General features: G+C 37.5%; 1 protein-coding gene across 4 annotated transcripts; it reads left to right on the forward strand.

Annotated features, from left to right (window-relative positions):
- The first annotated feature begins 1,182 nt into the window (after positions 1–1,182).
- Positions 1,183–19,078, forward strand: LOC145486524 (origin recognition complex subunit 2-like). 4 transcript variants are annotated; one of them, XM_081465207.1, is made up of 17 exons: positions 1,183–1,282; positions 1,313–1,570; positions 5,308–5,397; positions 5,777–5,872; positions 6,253–6,290; positions 7,072–7,147; positions 8,882–8,957; positions 9,293–9,329; positions 10,053–10,154; positions 10,448–10,554; positions 11,515–11,647; positions 13,774–13,876; positions 14,308–14,369; positions 15,079–15,160; positions 15,923–16,156; positions 17,050–17,168; positions 18,947–19,078. In XM_081465207.1, exons 2-17 carry the CDS (start codon positions 1,498–1,500, stop codon positions 19,034–19,036), a joined length of 1,518 nt encoding a protein of 505 aa, XP_081321333.1. In that variant the 5' UTR covers positions 1,183–1,282; positions 1,313–1,497; the 3' UTR covers positions 19,037–19,078. The 4 variants fall into 4 exon arrangements, with proteins under 4 accessions (XP_081321333.1, XP_081321332.1, XP_081321334.1 ...); XM_081465206.1 differs by lacking the exon at positions 1,183–1,282 and having other exon boundaries at positions 1,290–1,570; XM_081465208.1 differs by lacking the exon at positions 1,183–1,282 and having other exon boundaries at positions 1,290–1,570; positions 13,774–13,867.
- Positions 19,079–20,780: the final 1,702 nt, after the last annotated feature.

Here is a 20,780-nt window from a genome sequence, read left to right on the forward strand (position 1 = left end):
TTCATACCTCGAACCTTCCGAAACCATTCAGACAGTGCTTTGTCAAGATCTGGAAAAGTCGCCTGCTTCATCTTCTTTCGTTTGTCTGTGAAGAATCCTCCTTCATAGGCACTAATAATCTCATCCTTTTTCTTCATAATGGTCGAGATTGTAGACTGAGACAAAGGAGGATCAAAACGCTTTGCAGCGACAGTGTTTTTCTCCCCATCCTTGATTGCTTTAACCAGTTTATATTTCTCTTCCAATGTCAGCACCGTTCTCTTCTTGGTCTCTTTTTTTTTGGACTGCGACCGCGATGCGGAAGCACTAGGAACGGGAACTGTTACGCTTTCTTCTGCTGCACTCTTTAGGCTTGCTATAGGACAATATATTAAACTGCTTTCGATGAAAAGTGCCAAATTCAACAGAGATATAAAGGCACAAAATACGGCGAGGTATTGCAGGACGTGCTGGAATTTTTGGAATCTAACACCTTTTGATTGCTCAACAGGGTATCCTGTCAACTTTCACGGGAAATTGAAGGTCTCTCGCTATTCACCGTGAAACTAGCGACAGGTAGCGGAACGGTGAAGCGACTTGTTGAGTTTTAAAACAGACAGCAATGAACAACACAACATATTCTTTTCGATCTTGTATTCGAGGCTACCATGCGTATAAAGATATCTGGGATGCAGCTGTTGGTGAAGTTCTGGATTGTGAGGTAAGCCCTTAAAAGGAATCGTTTGTAGTTTTGACAGGTTATGAGCAAACTGAGTGATTTTACATCTATATTTTCTGCAGCACGAGCCTGACAACCCACACGACACCCATGCTGTTGCCGTTAAACGGGTTCAAGACCAGGAAGGGACAGAAGGGACACTTCAGACCGTGGGCCATGTGTCATTGACACTTTCACGTGTCTTCCATTTATTTTTAAAGCACGGAGGGCAAATATCAGTGGAAGTGGCTGGTAAACGAAGAAATAAGGGCATTGGACTCGAAATTCCAGCAATTTATTCCTTTTGCCACAAAAAGCCATCAAAGATAAAGAAGTTAATAGAACTCATAAGAGATAAAGAGGATAAAGTCGAAATGTAGATACTTTTATATGTTTGTATGAAATTATGTAAACAGCTGTAATGGGCTGTTGCCCTCTGTTACAGGATTAAAGAAATGTCAACCTTGTTAGTTTGTTTGCATTCATCTTTCGTCACATGTTGACATTTATTCGTTATATCGAGGTATATTTTACGTTTGGGCGTCTGGATTGTGTTCGTTATAACGAGGATTTCGTTATATCGAGGTTCGTTATATCGAGGTTCGTTATATCGAGGTTTTGCTCCATACATTTTACTGTAATTTTGGCCGGGCTGAAGAAAATCGTTCGTTATATCGAGGACTTCGTTAAATAGAGGTTCGTTAAATCGAGGTTCCACTGTACTAAGCTTGGGCTGCCAGTTCGTAGGACTTGAGTTGGGAGACCGAGCGCACGAGAAAACCTGGGTACGAAAAAGCAAAATGGCGGATGAAGTTGAATTTGTCAGCGATGAAGATGTGCCAGAATTGAAGAAACGCAGGGAAAGTCAGGGAGGTATGGTTCATTTTGTTGATCATCAATTGGTTTATCCATTGTGTGAAAGGTAGTTAAGCCGGTTTTGAGCCCTCTGTCCCCAGCGTTTAGTCAGTTTGCCGTAAAATTATGGCTGACGAGTGAAGTTTCGCGCCTTCGCCGTGTGTGATCTGAAAACGTGAGACCTTCTTACGGGCTCTGAAAGGTACTGCCTTGTAATTTACAATAACAACAGAATGTCAGTTCCCCTGAAAATTTTCTGGAAATTTTATGTAATGGTAAATATCCCACTTTCGGGATGTCTATTTTCTATTTTGATGAATACAAGCTCGCTGTTGCGACTGCTGCACACCTGTAAAAAAGGAAGGAAAGGATATTTCTTCACAGATTTTCTTAGAATTCGCCTTTACATACAGAAAAGCAAACACAGTTATAAAGATCTTAAAACTGCATGGTAAATGGTAACATAAAAACCATTTTTGATTTGCTGTAACAGCGCTTTTAGCCTCTCTGACAGCCTTCCTCTGGTTCAGCTAAAATACAGTCTAAATACCTTTATCACATAACTAAAGCAAAGCGCGCGCTCTGATTGGTTAATTTAGCGTCTACTATTTGCCCATCGGTGTACGCTGCTGACGTGTGTGCTAATGTTTACAAAGCAAATCTTTTGACAGACATTGTTTCCAAAGTAATGGCCGACATTAGATAGATAGATAGATAGATAGATAGATAAACTTTATTTAAACACGATAACAATTAAAGCTAAAAGCTTGTGGGGTCGTGTATTTAAATTTAACTTTGCTAAAAATTTAAAATTACGATTAAAATGTTTAGATTACAATTCCTAGATTTACAATAAAATTAATTATTTAATTAATTGCTAACTAGAACTATTACTAAGTTAATCTACTATATTATTACAATAAACTAACTAAAACTAATTGTATATAAAGTCACTATGTCTGTGGTGGGTTGTCGAAGCCGACAGGGCGTTAAAGTTAAAATCTTTAAAATAGGCTCTATTTACAACCTGCTTTCTAAGGTCGAAAAAGCTTGAAAAACTTTTATGTTGTTTGTGGTATAAAACTATGTTCCAACGGACAGATCCCTTGTATCTAAGTGAGTCTTTCATAAATCGCGAGTTAAATCGTGGTATAGAAGAAAGTATTTTCCCTCGGACCAAATAGCCGTGGCTGGAGTTTTCAAGTATCGATTTCCTCAGGGGCTTGGGCAGGCTGTCGTTGTTTGCCTTATAAAATAGTCTTAGGATGTCGAGCTTATAATACAGGGAAAAGGTAGACCACTGATCATATTTGAGCACGTCATTTGTCGACATGTCCCTGGGCAAGTTGAAAATGATTCTTGCCGCCCTACAATGTAGTCTTTCTGTAGAATCAAGTATGTCGGAGTTACAACATGATCCCCACAAAACTAAACCGTATTTTACAGAGGGTAGTATTACTTTAAAATAAAAATCCTTTAGCACGCCCTTTGGAAGAAATCTGGATCGTTTCAGTAAGTTCAGCTTATTGGCGAAACTTTTCTTGGTCTCAAGTGCCTGAGGTACCCAGCGTAGATTTTGATCGACAGTCATGCCTAGCAGGCGCGTTTTTGTAACGCATCTAAGAATTGAGGTTCCTAGTTGAATTGGTGCATGTGGTCCCATCGGGGTTCCTTTACTAAGTAGCATCACTTCACTCTTTCCTGGGTGAGGTGTTAAACGATTTGCGAAAGTGTCTTCACAGTTGTCTGAAGATGAAACTTTATCGAGTTACTGGTGTGCAGTCGGTTGTCATGAATGAATTTTTGCGCGGTTGTTTTCTCTTGTCATGTAACACTACACGAACATTTTTTTGTGATGTAGCTCAATAAAAGGACTTCTGTTGTTCCAATGTCTCAATGTTATGTTATAAAACAAATGGTAAACACCATAGCGTGCACTATTGAGTTATGGATGCACTTGGGAGGTTTGCTAAGCACTCAAGAAGCTAGAGTTGCATGAGGTGATAGCTGAGTGCGACTCTTGCGCTTCTTTCATGCTTAGCAACCTCCCGCGTGCATCCATAACTCAATAAGTGCACGCTATGGCGTTTACCATTTGTTAATTTGCTCACCACCAGAAACTAGGCACTTATTGAATATGTTTGCCACTTCCATTTCATAACATAAAATGTAGGGGTATCCACATGTTTTGTAAAGTTATTGATCTTTTTTTAAACTTTTACTGTGCCCGTTACGTTTTTTCCCCAGTAAGTAAAACATTTGCATGTCTCGCACTTCTTTGGCGTGTATACTACGCCATCAGCAGGTACATGTTTACAGTTGGATTTCAATATAATTTTTGGCAGATAACAGCTAGTTTTTCATTTGGAAGTTGTAAACAGTTAGTGGTTAGCAATATGCTGCTATTCTGGTGTTCCTGGTTTAAGGTGGCTCAAAACAGTTTTCAGCACTTAGATTTTGATGGTTTGTGTAAAACTACTCACTTGATGCTACAATCATGGTATCAAAAAACTGCCCAATCATTGGTGAACACATTGTTATCATTTTTGTGATGCAATAGGTTACCATAGCAACAGTATGACCTCCTGAAAGCAGCCTTAATTACAGCTTTAGGGGCTTATAATTCAGAAATGGCATGGTGAAATTTTTTTATATTATCAACTTTTGATAGGCATGATAAGACGCAAATTGTGGCAAAGTTCAGGGTGAGTCAATGTAGGTTATGCAGAAGATCTTTGGTGTGGTCTTTAAAATTTTATGGCGTACCAGCATGTGATTGTGGTTTTTGGTGTATAACAGCGAGCACATTTATATTTGCTGGTGCTGGTGTATTAACGCTAAACTACACAAGATGAATTTGGTGTGATTACCATGGTTTCTTAACTTCTCTTTATCCCCAATATCTTGGCCAATAACCGGGATCTTATATGATCCATTTTAGCCAATTTTCCCATCTGTGTTGTGTTGGTGCTTTGAAAATAGCACTCTTCAGTGTGGGACTGTGGTCACTTGCCAGGCGCTTAGCGTGGAATTTAAAAAGTTCTCAGCATGGAAGTCTTGCACAATGCATACTGGCAGTATTGCTATGCACACAAAGCTTAAAGTTTAAACTATGTAAACAATTAAGGTGGCTTCTGTTATAAGCCAGGTGGTTCTTTTGGAGGTCTCCTGCTCTACTAGATACCTCTTTTTTTATTGTAGCAAAATGAAAATATCATGATGATCAAGCTAGTTAAGAGCTGGTTGGGTTGTGAGTTAGTGACACCTGTAGGTATAGGTCATATATTTGAACCACAGAATAAAGATTTAAAGACAAAGATTTAAAGCTGAGGGTTGGCTACCGGCTAATAGAGAGAGGACTTGAATCCAAGCCCTGAAATTTCATACAAAAACAAAGACTTGCAATGGGAAAACGTTGAAGCTGCCAAGGCCAGAAAAGCCTGAAGAGGTAATAGCTGGTAGAGCACAGCCCTGGTAATGCACTGGTCATAAGTTGGAGTCATGAATTTTTCAGGCTTTATTTTTGCAATAGCCTAAGTTGCATGTCCAAGAGCAAAAAAAATGTTTGCATACATGACCTCATATAGTTATGAGTTAGAGCTTTGGAGCCCAGGTGATAAAAAGTAATTTTACTATTTGGTTCAATGTGATCCCTTCTAGGAAGTCACCATCAAAGACAACATGGTAATAATTTTTTTTTTTTAAAGTCCTTGTCAAAAATATTTTAGGGCATTAAAATTATGCTTGTTTTGTAGGTCTTGGTACTGATTGTAAGACACCAATGAGTGGATCAACAGTGTTTGGTTTTCAGACTCCTAAGCGGCGTGGTGGGTTAGCTGAGGCAGGTATGATATTATAGTATTATAACAGTCAAACCTTTTCATGACAACCACCCTGGGAACAGAGGAAAGTCAGGCTGTTGTAGAGAGGTGGCCGTTATGGGGAAGTAGGGGTGTAATATGACACTTTTTTGGCGAAGGGGATGTAGCACATAAATAAGTACCACAGAAGTGTCTGCTCAACATACAAGTAAATACTGGTTCAGATAAAACACTAATTTTGGGACCAGACTGTCCGCTTAATAGAGGCTGTCTGTTTACGTAGGGTCCACTTAATTAATCACTGTATGTAATTACAAAACTTTGAGAAATTAGAGTTTGATGAATGTTGTGAATCTTACTGTAGTGATGATTTTTTTGGTTTCTTACAATGTATATATTATAGCATCCTTGGCAATTCACAACAAAACACCAGCTCATATTCAGAATGCATCACCATGCAACAAGAGGAAGACTCCAAAGAGCAACAAGAAAGGCAAAAGTATCATGGCTATTGCTTTTATTGTTTAGTGTAATTTAATATAATTTATAGTCAACAATATGGCATTTGAGGCAACATTTGGTCATTAAAGTTATTTTCAGGAGTGACAAATCATGTGAAACTCTGAGACACAGAATTGTTCCCTTTAATTGAATTTTTACTTCTGCCCTACTAATCCTATTGGAATGTTTGTCCTGTGAAACATCACAGATTGTTATTTGAACCTTGAATTCAGTCAGTTCCTCCCTGGATTTCTACAGAATAATCACTTATGATTGGGCCATAGGTTGACATATGAAAATTAATTTTAATTAAAATTTTAAATGGGGAATATGCATTTTTGATACCTGATATAATATTATAGGAAAATTACATTTCAGACACAAGAGAGATTGTTCCTGCCTCAAATGCTGACCAGGTACCTAATTATTTTGTAGAGAACTGAAATGCAGGAGAAAACAAACTTAAGACTTTCTCTTAGTTTTTGCTTTGAAATATGTTTATGCTTGGGAATGGAGTACATCCTTCTCTTGAATGGCATTAAGGCTGGTGGAACACAATGACTAAATGACTTTTTGCTTTCTCTTTGCTCAAACAAATTTGTATTTGTTATAATTAATAATATTTATTGTTGTTATATTTATGTGTATTTCCTATCATCTCATACCAATCACTGAGTCTGTGTTTTCTTGAACCTGGATTATTGAAATTTACGTCTTAATTCATCATTCTATTGTAAGTTTAATCTTAAGTTAAAATGGTAATCGAATTAAGTACTAAGAACATTTCATTTTGTCATCCATTTTCATTGCAAAATTTTATTCTGACTATTGTATTCTTGGAGTGGACAAAAGCTCAGTCAGTCTTTGTAAATGGGCTATGATCGATATATCAATATTCTAACATGGGTCCGAGGCTTTCAGGACAAACTTCTTTATTTGGTGGTGTTTTCTTTGTATCCAAGTCTCTTTTGGGAATTGAGAGACAAAAGAAACTTTAAAAAATTTTAATTTTGTCCTGAAAGCATCAGAGCCATGCTGGAATATTGATATATTGAACATGGCCTATTGGTTACTGGCCTTTTTAATATGGTCAACAAGTTACAATGTAGTTTGTAGAAAAGATTTTGGAACAATGGTGGAAATTCACAGTATATCCATCCCATTTGCTAACACTCAAAGTGAAATATATTTTTACAGGCAAATGCATCCTCAGATGAAAACAATAACAAAGGGTATTCTTTGCGTCACAGAAGAAAAGCTGTTCTTTTGAAAGGTGTGATTATAAGTGTCTCTTGTTGCACACTAACAAGATAATAATATTATGAAGTTTTCTTCACATACATTATAGACTTTTTGCTTTTGACACTTTAAGAGATTGGAACTAATACTATTTCACATTAAACAGTGGTTGTATTATAAGTTATAATTATATTAATTTTGTTTCCTATATCAGGGTAGATTCTAGTTTTGGTCTTTGAATTTTTAGTGTACATGGATGAGTTATACAGCACTATGCAAATGCATTGAGAGAAAATTCAACAAACTATGTTCTTTGTTCTTGCAAATGTTTGCCTACTAACAGCAATTCATTCAAAATCAAATTCATCAATATCTCAAAGTAAACAAATTTCAATAAAATATTCACTAAATTTGTGGAATTTCACATTTTATGCTTGAGTGTTGATACATGGTGGATATATGCAGGATAAGGGTTAAGAATCTTAAAAACCTGTTTTCGCAAAAATGTCGTCCTTAATGGATATTAAAATTGTAAAAATAAGACTGGCAGGAAAATGCTCTGTAATTAGCAAACTAGCAGGTACATGGTATTATGCCGTGATATACAGTAGAATGGCATAGCTCTGAGAATCATCTCATCCTGCAGATTGGTTACCTAGGCGGGGTATTGCGATTCTTGAAAGTGAGGCTTTGCATGCTATTGCACTGGAGTGGCAACAAAACAACAACTCAAGAACAATTAGAAACAATGATCTTTTAATCATGTTTTCAAAACCATTGTCGCCGTCCACAAAGCTCACTGATTTTAGCTGGATTTCTTTTCGCTGGCTCCTGACAGTCTTAATAGTTGATTCAACTGGAATGGCTTTTCACACAGACATAAATGAAATAGCGTTTTCTTTCATTTAGAAAGAAGGCTGTGTGATTCAAGGAAAATTTGTAACCTGACTGGTGAATTCCACATTAAATTTGACTTGAAAAACGGATATCGCACTCATTATATCGCAATTCTTGCGATATTGGTTTTTTGTGTGAAATTTATCATGGAATTCCCTTGTCAGGTAGTGAATTTTCTTGTAGTATCATATGATCACTTATAAGTGATTGGTAAGGTTAAGTCTGCATTGGGCCATGGGTTCCATACTGTTACAGCCAGAGCTTAGATCCTGGTTTCTGTAGCATGAAGTGTTTAGGAGTATTTCTACTCCCCTTGGATGGGATGCCAGTCCATCACAGGGTTACCCTCAGCAGTAAATTCTGTGATACCTATTTTTACTTGTGGATGGAGAAAGGGACTGTGAGAGTAAAGTGTCTTGCCCAAGAATGCAACAGCATAACCCCTGCCAGCGCTGGAACCCAGACTGCTTGATGCAGGGTCAAGGGCTCTAACCATTAGGTTACTGTGACTCCACACACTCGAGTGTCACACAATTTTAGGCAATTTTTAATTAGCTCTTGTCGAATGGTTGTAGAATTAACTGAATTATATGTATCATAATAATGACTGAAAACAGAGAAGAAGTCAAAAGAAACACTGGAAAGCCAAAAAGGGGCATAAAGGAGCAAAACTGAAAATTGAAGTTTATGTCAATTTGTATAAAAATACTATTTACAACTCTCGGAAATTATCCTTCTTTGATATGTGGCCGGGATTTTACCAATTAAAAACTGCAACGCAGTCAATTTAAAGATTAGAACTCATAGTTGACAAAAATAAGCAAAATTACCTAAAATTCCGTGACTTAGCGTCATTGTTGTATTGTTGTAGGTGTTGAACGAGACTCAGATTCAGAGGATTCTGATTCAAACAGTGGACCAGTAACTGCTAATGAAACAACGTCAAGGTATTAAATTATATCATTTGACTTGTTTGAACTTAACGTCAAGCAGCTCTATTACATTTAGCATGCCACTGTAAACTCAAGGTTATTGTATACCTTTAGAGGTGTCTTACATCCAAGAGCTGGCTCTGAAGGTGTCCATCTTGCTATTGTGTTGTGAGAGTTCACAATACCCCTTCCATTCGTGTACCAGTCTATTCTGTGAAGCTAAATTTAATCCTAATACTCCTAGGACAATTGTACTTTTGTGCTATCTGCTTTGTTAACCTCCCTCACTGTACCCTCACAACTACTTACCAAATGATGCTAAAACAAGCATTTTTCTGCCGTTTCACCAGAGTTCTGAAGAGAGTGACTAGAGGAAATACAACTCAGGTAAATTATTATGTATAGAGAGTTAGGATGTTTGGAAACATAATGATCGTGTGACAGCTTAGATTGGACTAAGCATGCCATACCAATAGGATTTTATGTATGGGTTATTGACCAAGTGTGAGGTCAAGATGGCTGGATATTGGCCAAGTGCTTTTTTTTTCGTGTTTATGGACTGAGATGGAGTCGAGGTTTATGGACTGAGATGGAGTCGAGGTCCATAAACTCGCAAAAAAAGAACAAGGCCAATATCCAGCCATCTTGACTGAACAAGCTTGGTCAATAAAGGATTTATTACATGGCTTTCGGGGAAATTTTCTTGTGGAACACGGCGGGTAGTCCTGAGCGGGCAAGATAGCTCCATCTTGCCCGCTCAGGTAGCCAATCACAGAGCAGGATTTGATTCATCTTGCCCGCTCACGGAGCTAGCCATATAATAAACTGGAATACTGGAATATTATTCAGCTTAGCTCACTGGCTTTTTCACTGGGCTGTTTATGGCAAAGCTGGGTCTGAATCTTATCTTCACTGGTGATGACACAGAATAGTTAACATTCACTAGGTAGTCACTGGACACTTCTTGTTTGTTCTTTGCATGGTAATGGAACAAGAGAGAATACTGTATAAGGTCTATAGGCCAATTGCCATTATTTATAATGTCTTGCTGGAATTTCTTTAATGTGATAATCTTTAATTTTCTTACATTGTATTTCTGTTTTGCTTCAGATAGAGGAGGCGCGGGAAGAGTACTTTGAGCAGCAAAGTTCTAAGTGTGTAACATCTGATCATACTCTCTCAAAACTAAACATGCCACGGATGGATCAACAAGTAAGCTTTTAAAGGCAGTAGTATTACTGACCAATACTTTATTCATTCATGTGGCTGGGTAGTCATGAAGGCAGGCAGTCAATCTATCAGCCAATTTTTGTATGCCTCTGAATTTATCTTCAGTTAGTGTTGTATGATTCTTTTTTCCTCTTGAGGTGGTGCACTTGCAAACATTTCTTCATAGCCACCTTACTTTAAAATAAATAATTTACTTAGCAGTCACTTTAATTTACAACAGTGATTATAATATTATTCTTTCTGATATTGTTCACGTGTGCTGTTTTGGTGCGCAGAAACTGCTGTCTCAGTTAAATCAAGTGTCCAGTTCCCATCCAGAGGAAAGATTTGAATTGTACCACAAACTACAAGCTCTGTTTGACAAGTGGATGTTTCATTTAAGGTGTGTACAGTTCTAAGATGTACAAGACATTGCTCAATTATGTATTACCAAATGGTATAAATTATGCATATACAATCCCACTCTGGGATTTCATCTCCTAACTTAAAACTTAAACCACCTTGTGCAGGAAAAATACAGTACTTAGCATGTGAACATAATTCTGTGATTCATTAATAGTTCACCACTAAATTTTGTCCGATTCTTATTGGTTTAAATTGCTCACATGATGGAGTGTTCAACTTCAGAAAGACTCTATCTTCCCATAGTGCTTGTCCAAGGAAAATACCTGGATACATAATGTATACAGTACTCATCTGTGAAAATTTTTCTGTAAACAAGCGGGCTTATAGAAAAAAAGTGAAATTGCACTTAGTGGGTTTTTGTCTGTTTTCTTTTTTGAATTTTACGTTTGTCTTTCATGCCTTTCATCTAAAAAAGTTGAAAATAATTCCATATGATTTTTGAACTGGCGTGCAGAAGAAAATGGAGTGGTGAACAGTAAAGACAAAAGACTGTTCATGTGACAGTCTGATAGTTTGCCTTGCCTTGATGTTCTTAAAGCTAGCATATTTGCCCTTGAAGCTTTGCTTGTTGAGTAGAGATTTCCAAAGATTCTCCAGGACTTGTCCGAAGGTCACACGAACATTGTCAAACACTTTCTGAAAATTCCCGAAGATTCCTGAGGATTTCTGAAGATTGCCAGACTTATGAGGAGTTTCGATCATACACCAATGAATTTAAGTACAATTTAAGATACAAACTTGATATCAGTGAAATCATTGATATCTTCACTAGTGAGGATATGGAAAATATGCCACCCGAGTCCTGGATGTGGTTTCGTATGAATTTTACGAGTGGTGTATTTTCCAGTAAAACAGTGGTGTCTATATAATAATAAAGTTTATTCTTAATCTAATTCATTTGTGTACTTACAGTTGGACCTAATACTTTTATTTTAAGAAATGGATTCAATATTCTTCTCTATGGCCTTGGATCTAAAAAAGTTCTACTTGATCAATTTCGCTCCTCTAAGCTTTCTCGATACCTTCAAGTTGTAGTCAATGGCTTTTTTCCTAGTCTCACCATTAAAAATGTAAGTGTTTTATGAAGTAATTATATACCGTGTACATGTGTGTGTCAATAAGTTATGGTTTAATCATGTTTCCAACAGGATCAAGAGGCAATAAGATCAAATCATACATTGTATTACATGGCCTCGTGGTTAAGTGCGCTCAACTCTCAATTCAATTGAATTCTTTATGTATGTTATAACACAATTTATAGGTAAAGTACTGTAAATGATCGAACAGTCCGGGTACAAGCCCAGGCTAGGGACACTGTGTTGTGTTCTTGGGCAAGACAGTTTACTTTCACAGTGCCTTTCTCCACCGAGGTGTATAAATGGGTACTGATAAATTTAATACTGTGGGGTAACTCTGCAATGGACTAGTGTCCCATCCAGGGGGGAGTAGAAATACTCCTAGTCACCTTCATGCTACATAGAAACCAGAGATAGTACCAGCCTGGTGGGCCTTTTGACTTGTGTGCAGACTTTACCCTTTACCTACCTTCCACAAGTAGAGCATCCAGCTAAGTGTCCAGCTGATGTGTCAGGACTCTGATTAGCTTGTGACACTGTGAATCAGATTACATGTAGTTGGAAATCAGTCTGAAAGATGCAGGTCACATTCTGAACATTATACATTATTTGTGCAAGTGGTCTCACCTTCTTACGTGAGTAGCTTGTGTAGTGACTCACAAACCGACTACAGTCGAAGCTCTCCTTGTGACCACTCTCATAAGTGACCAGCTCTAGTTACGACCATCTTTGTGAAACCCTGTTTGAACTGTGACTTAAACTTTGTAATTGAAAAACTCTTGTAAGGGACCACTCCCATAAGTGACTTCAACCACTCTTGGGATTACCCAACTGGACTTTTCCTTTGTTTTTAAACTCTTTTAAGTGACCACTCAGCATCTTTTACATATAAATCAACACTTGAATGAAACTGCACGCTGTGCTGATGGTTCATTGATAAAGATCTTGTACAGTGCAGTTTAGCCCTGTCTATATCAGATATAAAGGCACTCACTGAACATTAATTTCTTTTGTTTTTTCTTTATGAACTATTAATGATTTTCTGAAGCTCTTATTTACGAGGGCTCATCCTTGTAAGGGAGCAGCTCTAGTTGTGACCATTTTTTGAATTTCTTAGGTGGTCATTTACGAAAGCTTTGACTGTACTTTGAATGATTAAAATCAGTTACCTGCCTTTTGTTGCCTACATAAAGCCCCTGCCAAACAATCATAACATTTCAACGCAACATATTGCAACATTGTTGGGCACAACATGTTGCGTGCATTTGGCCATCCTGTTGTGATGTGTTGTGATGTGTTGTGTTGCGATGTGTTGTGACATGTTGGGTGTTGTTGGCTCAAGTTTGAAAATGGTCAAAGTTTTCATGCAACAATTGTGGATGTTGTATGATGTTCTACTCGTTTGGCCAGGTTTGTGCAACAATGTGTCACCAGGGCATGTGCACTAGTTTGATTTGCAACACCCAACATGTCACAACACGTCACAACAGGGTGGCCAAATGCATGCAATATGTTGTGCCCAACAATGTTACAATATGTTGCATCGAAATGTTGCGATTGTTTGGCCGAGGCTTGCAAATACTAGGCCAACAATGTTGCGATATGTTGCATTAAACTGTTGCGATTGTTTGGCTGGGGCTTAAAGCTCCTTTTTACATTGAATAGTTCGTAGAGATGAACTAGTGCACAGTAAAGGTTTTCAATTTTTCAACCAATCATGCGTGCTAAAAGTGAGACAACATCACAGTGTTATAATGTTGTGTCTCTTGTAAGCAAAACTATGAGATGATCATGATACAGTTTTATTCAAAACAGTATCTAAAGGTAGATTTTCTCAGACATGTATATGGAACATGCTTTAGCTACCCATCACAGGGATGTAGCTGCCAAGAGTTGGGCTCATCCAAAACTCTTCAGATCACGTCTACTTTTTATTTCCCCCAGTGGGTTCCATCTCAAGGCCTTCTTGATGATGCTGACCCACCAGAAATAGTACACACAAATAAATAGTGAGAAAAAAGCAAGGGCTGCTTTATCTGCAAGTAGCAATGGGTGTTGCTTTCAGAATGTTACAGTATTTTGCTTACACTGTTACTAATGAGAACATTTTACTGTTGAAGGTTCTCAATATAATAACTGAGGAGGTTTTAATGCACGATGGATCATTCAAGAGTGTGACAGATCAGTGTGACTTTATCAAACAGAGTTTCAGCAGTAAGAAATGTTAGTGGTATCACACTTCAACAGTTTTTGTACTGTTAGAGTGAAATATTTGGAATGCAAAATTTTTGTGTAGATCTGAGACGCTCCTGTCCTAGCTGTACGAAGTCCTCCTTTCAAGACATGATGAAAAGATAATGTTTATTATGCTACAGTCTTCTGGTGCAAAGAAAAAGCATTAATGTTCTAACAGCTATAGTGAATATACAGGTCTGTGTGATCGTGCATCAGAGCATGTATAAAGCTGCTGTTTTGAGTTGCACTTTAAAGTGTATGTAGGTAACATGGAAGAGTTTGAATGACATGGAGTTGAACTGGTTGAGAGAGGATCATGTTAGAGTGAAATTTGTAACACTGCCTTCATTGTTTACCTTCAAGTTAAAGTATGAATACCATCTTAATTATTGACTTCATTATTTTGTGGTATGTTTTAGGTCCAGAGGAGGTTTTTATAATTATTCATAATATTGATGGCTCTATGCTAAGATCCAAAAAGGTAAGTATGGACTGCCTGTGTGTATTACTTAATATGACTAAGTGTGGTTTAAAAAATCAAATTAGCTTGATGAGTGTTTTTCTTTGTGTTCCATTCATTAAAGGAAAAGGGTTTGTGAAATTTTAAAGTGAGGGCAAATGTCCACCACATATACCCTAGAGATTCAATGAACCATAATACATTGCTGAAGTGTTTCCTTTTACATATGCTCTTTGTTTTCCTAAATTTAAGTAAGAAGTAATGATTAAGAAAGTTCCTGAGTGGTGACATGTACGAATTCTGTTGACTCAGGGAACTGTAACTTTGACAAATCAGTGATACATTGAGCAAGCATTTTTTTTTCACATGCCAGCATTTCTAATAGCTTTTGAAATCCAACTATCAGATGAGTATAAACTGTTATGGAAAACATATAAATATAAATATGTAAATACACTGTACGGTATGGTAAATAGTTTTTTACATAAATGGATACTTCATCAGGATGCACATTGCCTGTCTTTAAAATCAAACACTTCAGTTTTGTAAGTCTAATTTACAGAATCAGGAATTTAAAGAAACTTTTTAAAGTTTTTGAAACCTTTTCCTGCATAATAAATGGGAGGTAAGGGTGTGTGGAGAAGCTAGAGATAAGTATATTTGTATGTGTTTAATAACTGATGGTAATTTCTGGACAATTTTTTGGTTAATTTATTTGATTGTATTTCAGACTCAGACAATCCTCAGCCTTCTTGCAGAAGTTGATGCTCTTCATGTCATTGCTAGTATTGATCACATCAATGCACCTCTTAGTGAGTAAATCAAGGACAGCACTAATCTAGAAATTTTAAATGAATCACTGGAGTCAATGTTTAGACCTGCTTGTGGAAAATATATTCAAAGTTGCTCCAACTATGTGAAGTTGGCCTAATCTTTACGAGGGACATCATAAACCCTTCAAACTACATTTATCTGCAAAATTTGATGGTGGGTAGAAACACTCACTCTTTCTCTTTATTCTCAACAACCAAGCCTGAAAGCTTATTGGTAAGCAGGGATGGTGCAGTGGTGAGAGTGCTCACCTCCCACCAATGTGGCCCTGGTTGGATTCTGGTCCAGTGTAATATGTAGGTTGAGCTTGCTGTTAGTTTTCCCCTTGCTCCAAGGGTTTTTCTCTGGGTTCTCCACTTTTCCTCCCTCCTCAAAGACCAACATTTCCAAATTCCAATTCGATCAGGATAGAGGACCTGCATGAAAACCAGCTAAGGTTGATGAGGTTTCTCCTCTAAATATTGTAATTTATTTTATTCAATTATGTTAAGTTAGTTTTCCACAGCCAAGTGTAGTCACACTGGCAACCAAAATCAGTTGATTAAAACATTGAGCCTTGTTCATAGAAACCATCTTTTGTTATAAAATATTTTGTTGAAGTTAACTTACAACTACTGTGAGTAAATAGTTTCATTAATTTTTTTAACCTACCAAAACTGAATGAGACAGGGAATTAGCATGGCTTTTGTGTAATTGTTAGTAAGAGTGTAATGGTTAATTCCACTGAAATGGAATCTTTTCAGTTTGGAATCATACTCAGTTGGGACGTTTTAACTGGTCATGGTTTGATGTGACATCATTTGAGCCATACAAGGAAGAAACATCATATGAGAATTCTCTGCTAGTACAGCACACAGGAGCACTGGCTCTTAGTTCCCTGGTTCATGTGTTCCGTAGTTTGACTCCTAATGCTCGTGGCATCTTCATCCTGATAGCAGGACACCAGCTCGAGGAGAAGGACAATAGCTGTTATATTGGTAAGTGAGCTCATACTTCAGCTGTTGGTTATCATCCTTCATTCCTAAGTATTAAGCTTAACAGTCCAGAGATCCCCGTTGGTTTGATAGCTCAGTTGGTAGAGCACTGCAACGGTATTGCAGAGGTCGAATCTCTTTCAAGCCTGAATTGTTTTCAGGCCTTAATTAATTGCTTAAGTAGTGTATATAACTGTGATAGTCAGTCATGTCTTCATGTCTTCAAGTCTAGAGCTTCTTACCCCTCATTTGTGTTCATGTATATATATCTATTTGTAAGCAGGGCTTCAACCAGGCTGTGCCATTGCACTAATCCCACAACAAAGTATTTATTAATAATTATGCACTCTAGAATAAGGTGATAAGAATGATACATAAAACTAAAATCTATAAAATGTCATACAATTTTACTCCAAGTATTCTATAACAAGAAAAGCAATTGAAATCCTCCAATCACAACCCACAGACGTAAAACCTGTGGGAGTATACTTCTGTTCCTTGAGAGGTGTACAAAGATGATTAATGGCAAAGTTAATAGAGCAGAGTTTTGCAGGTTATTGAAAGGTTCAGCACTGGATTAAAACTAAACGTGCAAAAATGGGAAAATTTCAATAAAAATTTTAAAATAGATTTGTTAGTCATGAATATTTTATTAACAGGTGAACACCAAGATAGACTATGCTGTGTCACAGCTAGTCTCTTTGGTGGTGTTTTGTCCATATTTTATTCATCCCTTCGACTTTTGTTATTCATGAAATATTCAATCCAGGCTGTTCTATAATGTACTGTATGTAAACATACTTATTAATCATCTAGCTGGCTGGCAATGTTATTAGTGCCATATCTAGGTCATGGAGTTGAACTGAAGTCATAACCATGTCTTGTTTTTCCTCCAGGTCTGTCATTTAATGCTTGTTACTCTAAATGTCGCGAACAGTTCTTGGTAAACAGTGACTCCACATTGAAAGCACAGCTAATAGAATTCCGTGATCACAAGCTTATAACTTCCAAAAAGGTGATTCAACTTGACAGTTACATGTATTCAGTTCATTTGGCTAGTAAGAGTATTGGCTTGTTATAGCACTCATTCAAATTTCTTGTTAGCTTTAAGTACACATGTCACCTGGTTGGGGGCAGGGTATTCCCATATATATGTTATATGGGTATGTGCTGCTGTGAAGGGTATGGTTTTCAGGCAGTTTAGTCTGGGATAGGGTGTAGAAATCTTACAGTTTTGGTCCAGAATAGGGTGTAATTTACTGGAAAAGTGACCAGCGTAGAAATAATTTAGTCTAGAATAGGGTTCTTCACCTGAGGTTCTATAATAGAATTTGAAACTTGAAAGTGGCTTTGTAAGATATTGGTTCAGTTAGTGTATGTTGGACTTTGATAGTGATAAATTATTATTATTATTATTATTATTATCATTATAAAGTTTCTGCATGGCATATAAATTGTTATTGTTATTATTATACAGTTTCTGCATGGAAAATACCGTGTCTGTTATAGGGTAGTGGTATTTGGTGCCTTGTCTAGAATAGGGTTGCAAGGTCAAGCTGATCATGGTCTAGTATTCAGTGTCCCAGTGGCACAACCCCAGCCAATGATTTACAGAGTATCGCCCCGGGAACATGTCACTATTAAAATGTAACATAGTGACAGCAGGATGTATGTGGTAGTAAGCACATTTGACAGTAGCTGTTTTATTCTTTGAGAACCATTTGGTAAGCACAGCTTTGTTAAGTTGTCCATGGGAGTTTGGCATCATTTAGAGTTCTAAACGATATGAGCAGACTCTTCTTCCCTTTCTCCTTTCCTTCCTTCTTTTCTCTGTGAAGAGCTTGTTTGCAGGCTACAATGTAAGGTAGGTAAAGTCTGCATGCGAGCCAAGTGGCCCATCAGGTTGGAGCTTATCCCGGTTTCTGTAGCATGAAGCGACTAGGAGTATTTCTACTCCCCCCTGGATGGGATGCTAGTCCATCGCAGGGTTACCCCCAGCATTAAGTTCGCCGGTACCCATTTATACACCTGGTTAGAGAGAGGCACTGTGAGAGTAAAGTGTCTTGCCCAAGAACACAACACAATGTCCCCGGCCAGGGCTCGAACCTGGACTGCCCGATCCGGAGACGAGCGCACTAACCATGAGGCCCCCGCGCCTCCCACTACAATGTACTTGTAGTTTTATTTTCTTTGTTGTACTGTATACCATGTAGTGCTATAGAGAAGTTTTGAGGTAGTTTTGTTTTTTCAGCCCAACGTTTGTGATAGATATTTATCATACTTAAAAATGGTGTTCTTACTCATTTTACTGTTCATTTATTTGTTGTGGGGTTACCCTCCCCTTACACTACAGCATTCCTCAATTGTAAGAGGAAACATTGCCATTTTTAATGCAAACAGACAGTACGGCAGTACTTAGTCTATTAAAGCTTTCACTTCTTTCTACTTGTCAGTTAGTCACCAAATGTAAATTTAGTAGGTATCATTACCATACCCAAATTCGCAATTAGCCATTCAGAAGCCATGGCTAACTCACCTGATATGGCTACGACATCATGGTCACTTGGCTGAATTCGGGTACCATAAATACCTAATTGTACCTGTTTGGTATGCTTTGGCAGCATATCAGGCTCGTTTGTTCTCATCATGAGTATTTTGGTGAGACAAAGTCAAGTTTAAAATACAAACCATGACTCAACCAAACTCACCTGATATTCCACTAAAGCATACGAAAAAGGTACGATTAGGTAAGGGTAGACGTATTGTAAATCCTTCCTTTGTGTGTCATTGCAGGGTACTGATGGTGTAGAATATCTGTACATTCCAGTTGATTCAGCAACACTCAAGCAATTTATAGAAGACCAACAAAATAACAACACATAATATAATCTGCTTGTGCGATATTAATTTATTATTCATTCCTTCAAAGTCAATATTGTGAAAGGTCAGTTGACAAAATAGATTTTGAACAGTCAGTTTTTTGGCCACGGCTAAATTAATAGCCAATTGATGTAAAATAGAGATGTTGTTCAAAAGATACGTTTTTTGAACAAGTAAAATACATATATTTTCTATTAAATATACATGCACATAAGAGAATGGATTGCATGAATGTGATATCTTGTTCTAGCAAGTTTTATTACATGTTGATTTTGCCGTCATGTTTATGTACCATTTTTATCTCTCATAATCCCCAAACATATGGTACTCTCTTACATAATATACAGATTTATCCAAGCCTAAAAGCAAATCCTGTTTGCTTTTAAAGCATAAAATTCTCAATGGAAGATTGCCAAATGAAAGAAATGTTAAAGAAACTTGTCATTAACACAAGCCCAGAAATTCATTGAAAAACGGAAAAATTTCAAAGATGTGCAGTTTTGTATTCAGTGTGTTCAAGTTAATTATTCACACTACACTGTAATTTGAGTAATATTTCCTGTGTCATGAATGAAACAAGACCTTGAGAGCTTGTAAATTTGCACCAGTGGCATACGGGTGGAGGGACATACATATGCACAATCACATGACGACCACAATTTTTTAGCTTGATAGGTTATTTATCAAATTTTCCTAGGTATGGGGTTCTGCTCGTGCCCTTCAACCCACAGGAGCTCTGCTATGAAGCTTAGTATAGTCAAACCTCCAGTAACGGACACCTTCCATAGATGGAGGTCTTTTATAAACAGACTTCTTATCATGGTTCAGCTACATAATATATAGATTTAGGCTAGCCTAAAAGCATAGCTCCTGGGCTGGGTTGTTCAGAGCCCGATTAAGCTAACCCGGGAGAAGGTAGAATTTTGATTTGAGTTTTCTAACTTTGCGGTGAGGTTTTCTGTATATTGTTTGGCCTTCTGTTTTGAGTTTTAATAATCACCATATCACAAAACAAAGCAGCAAAAAACATTTGTATAAATGAAAAAGTTATAATTCGGTTAACTTTTAATCCTGGGTTAGCATTAACCGGCTTCCAAACAATCCTGCCCTGTTTTCAACAAGTTATCCAGACATGAGCCCATGATCCAATTGAAAACCAACACTAGGTCAGCGGTCAACTTCAAAAAAACATGTGGCCTCGATGAGCTGTAAACTTGAGCCCAGGATATGGTCACTTGATACTGGTCAGTGGATACCTTGATTTGACAGGTGTCAGTTGATCATAACATGATGTCCAATATCAAAGAAGTACACGGTAAACCAAGGCTGCTGGACTCTGTCAACCTTTTATTTGGAGTGTGACCACCATGTTGCACAACTCTGTCACTGTCGCTGTTGTGCGTATGAGCCCACGAGCAATACCGCTGGGTTTCCTTTTCTTTCCTATATGAGTATGGGGCTCCACTTGACAACCCTTTGGGCCGCCGGAGCTTGGCTATTACAAACCTAACAATTTTGACTTTCCATAAGTAGACACTTTTTCTGGTCCCAAGTCAACAGTGTCTACTTGTATTGAGAGGTTTATAACCCTAAATGGATATTAATTTGGTCTGAAAATGGGTCAGCTTTTATCATTTGGTCTGAAATTTGGTATGGGTTGACCTCCTGGACTGAAATTGCTTGGGGTATTCAAACAAAACACGAGAGTGTGTATACATTATACCATTGATCTCTTTATGTCAGACTT

The sequence above is a fragment of the Orbicella franksi genome, chromosome 5, assembly GCF_964199315.1.
Source record: "Orbicella franksi chromosome 5, jaOrbFran1.1, whole genome shotgun sequence".
Lineage (NCBI taxonomy): Eukaryota > Metazoa > Cnidaria > Anthozoa > Scleractinia > Merulinidae > Orbicella > Orbicella franksi.

Coding starts and splice junctions, on each gene's coding strand:
- LOC145486524 (XM_081465207.1), top strand. CDS start 1,498: ATGGCGGATGAAGTTGAATTTGTCAGCGATGAAGATGTGCCAGAATTG. Junction 5,398..5,776: donor TGGTGGGTTAGCTGAGGCAG/GTATGATATTAT, acceptor TATATATTATAG/CATCCTTGGCAATTCACAAC. Junction 10,555..11,514: donor AAGTGGATGTTTCATTTAAG/GTGTGTACAGTT, acceptor TTTTATTTTAAG/AAATGGATTCAATATTCTTC.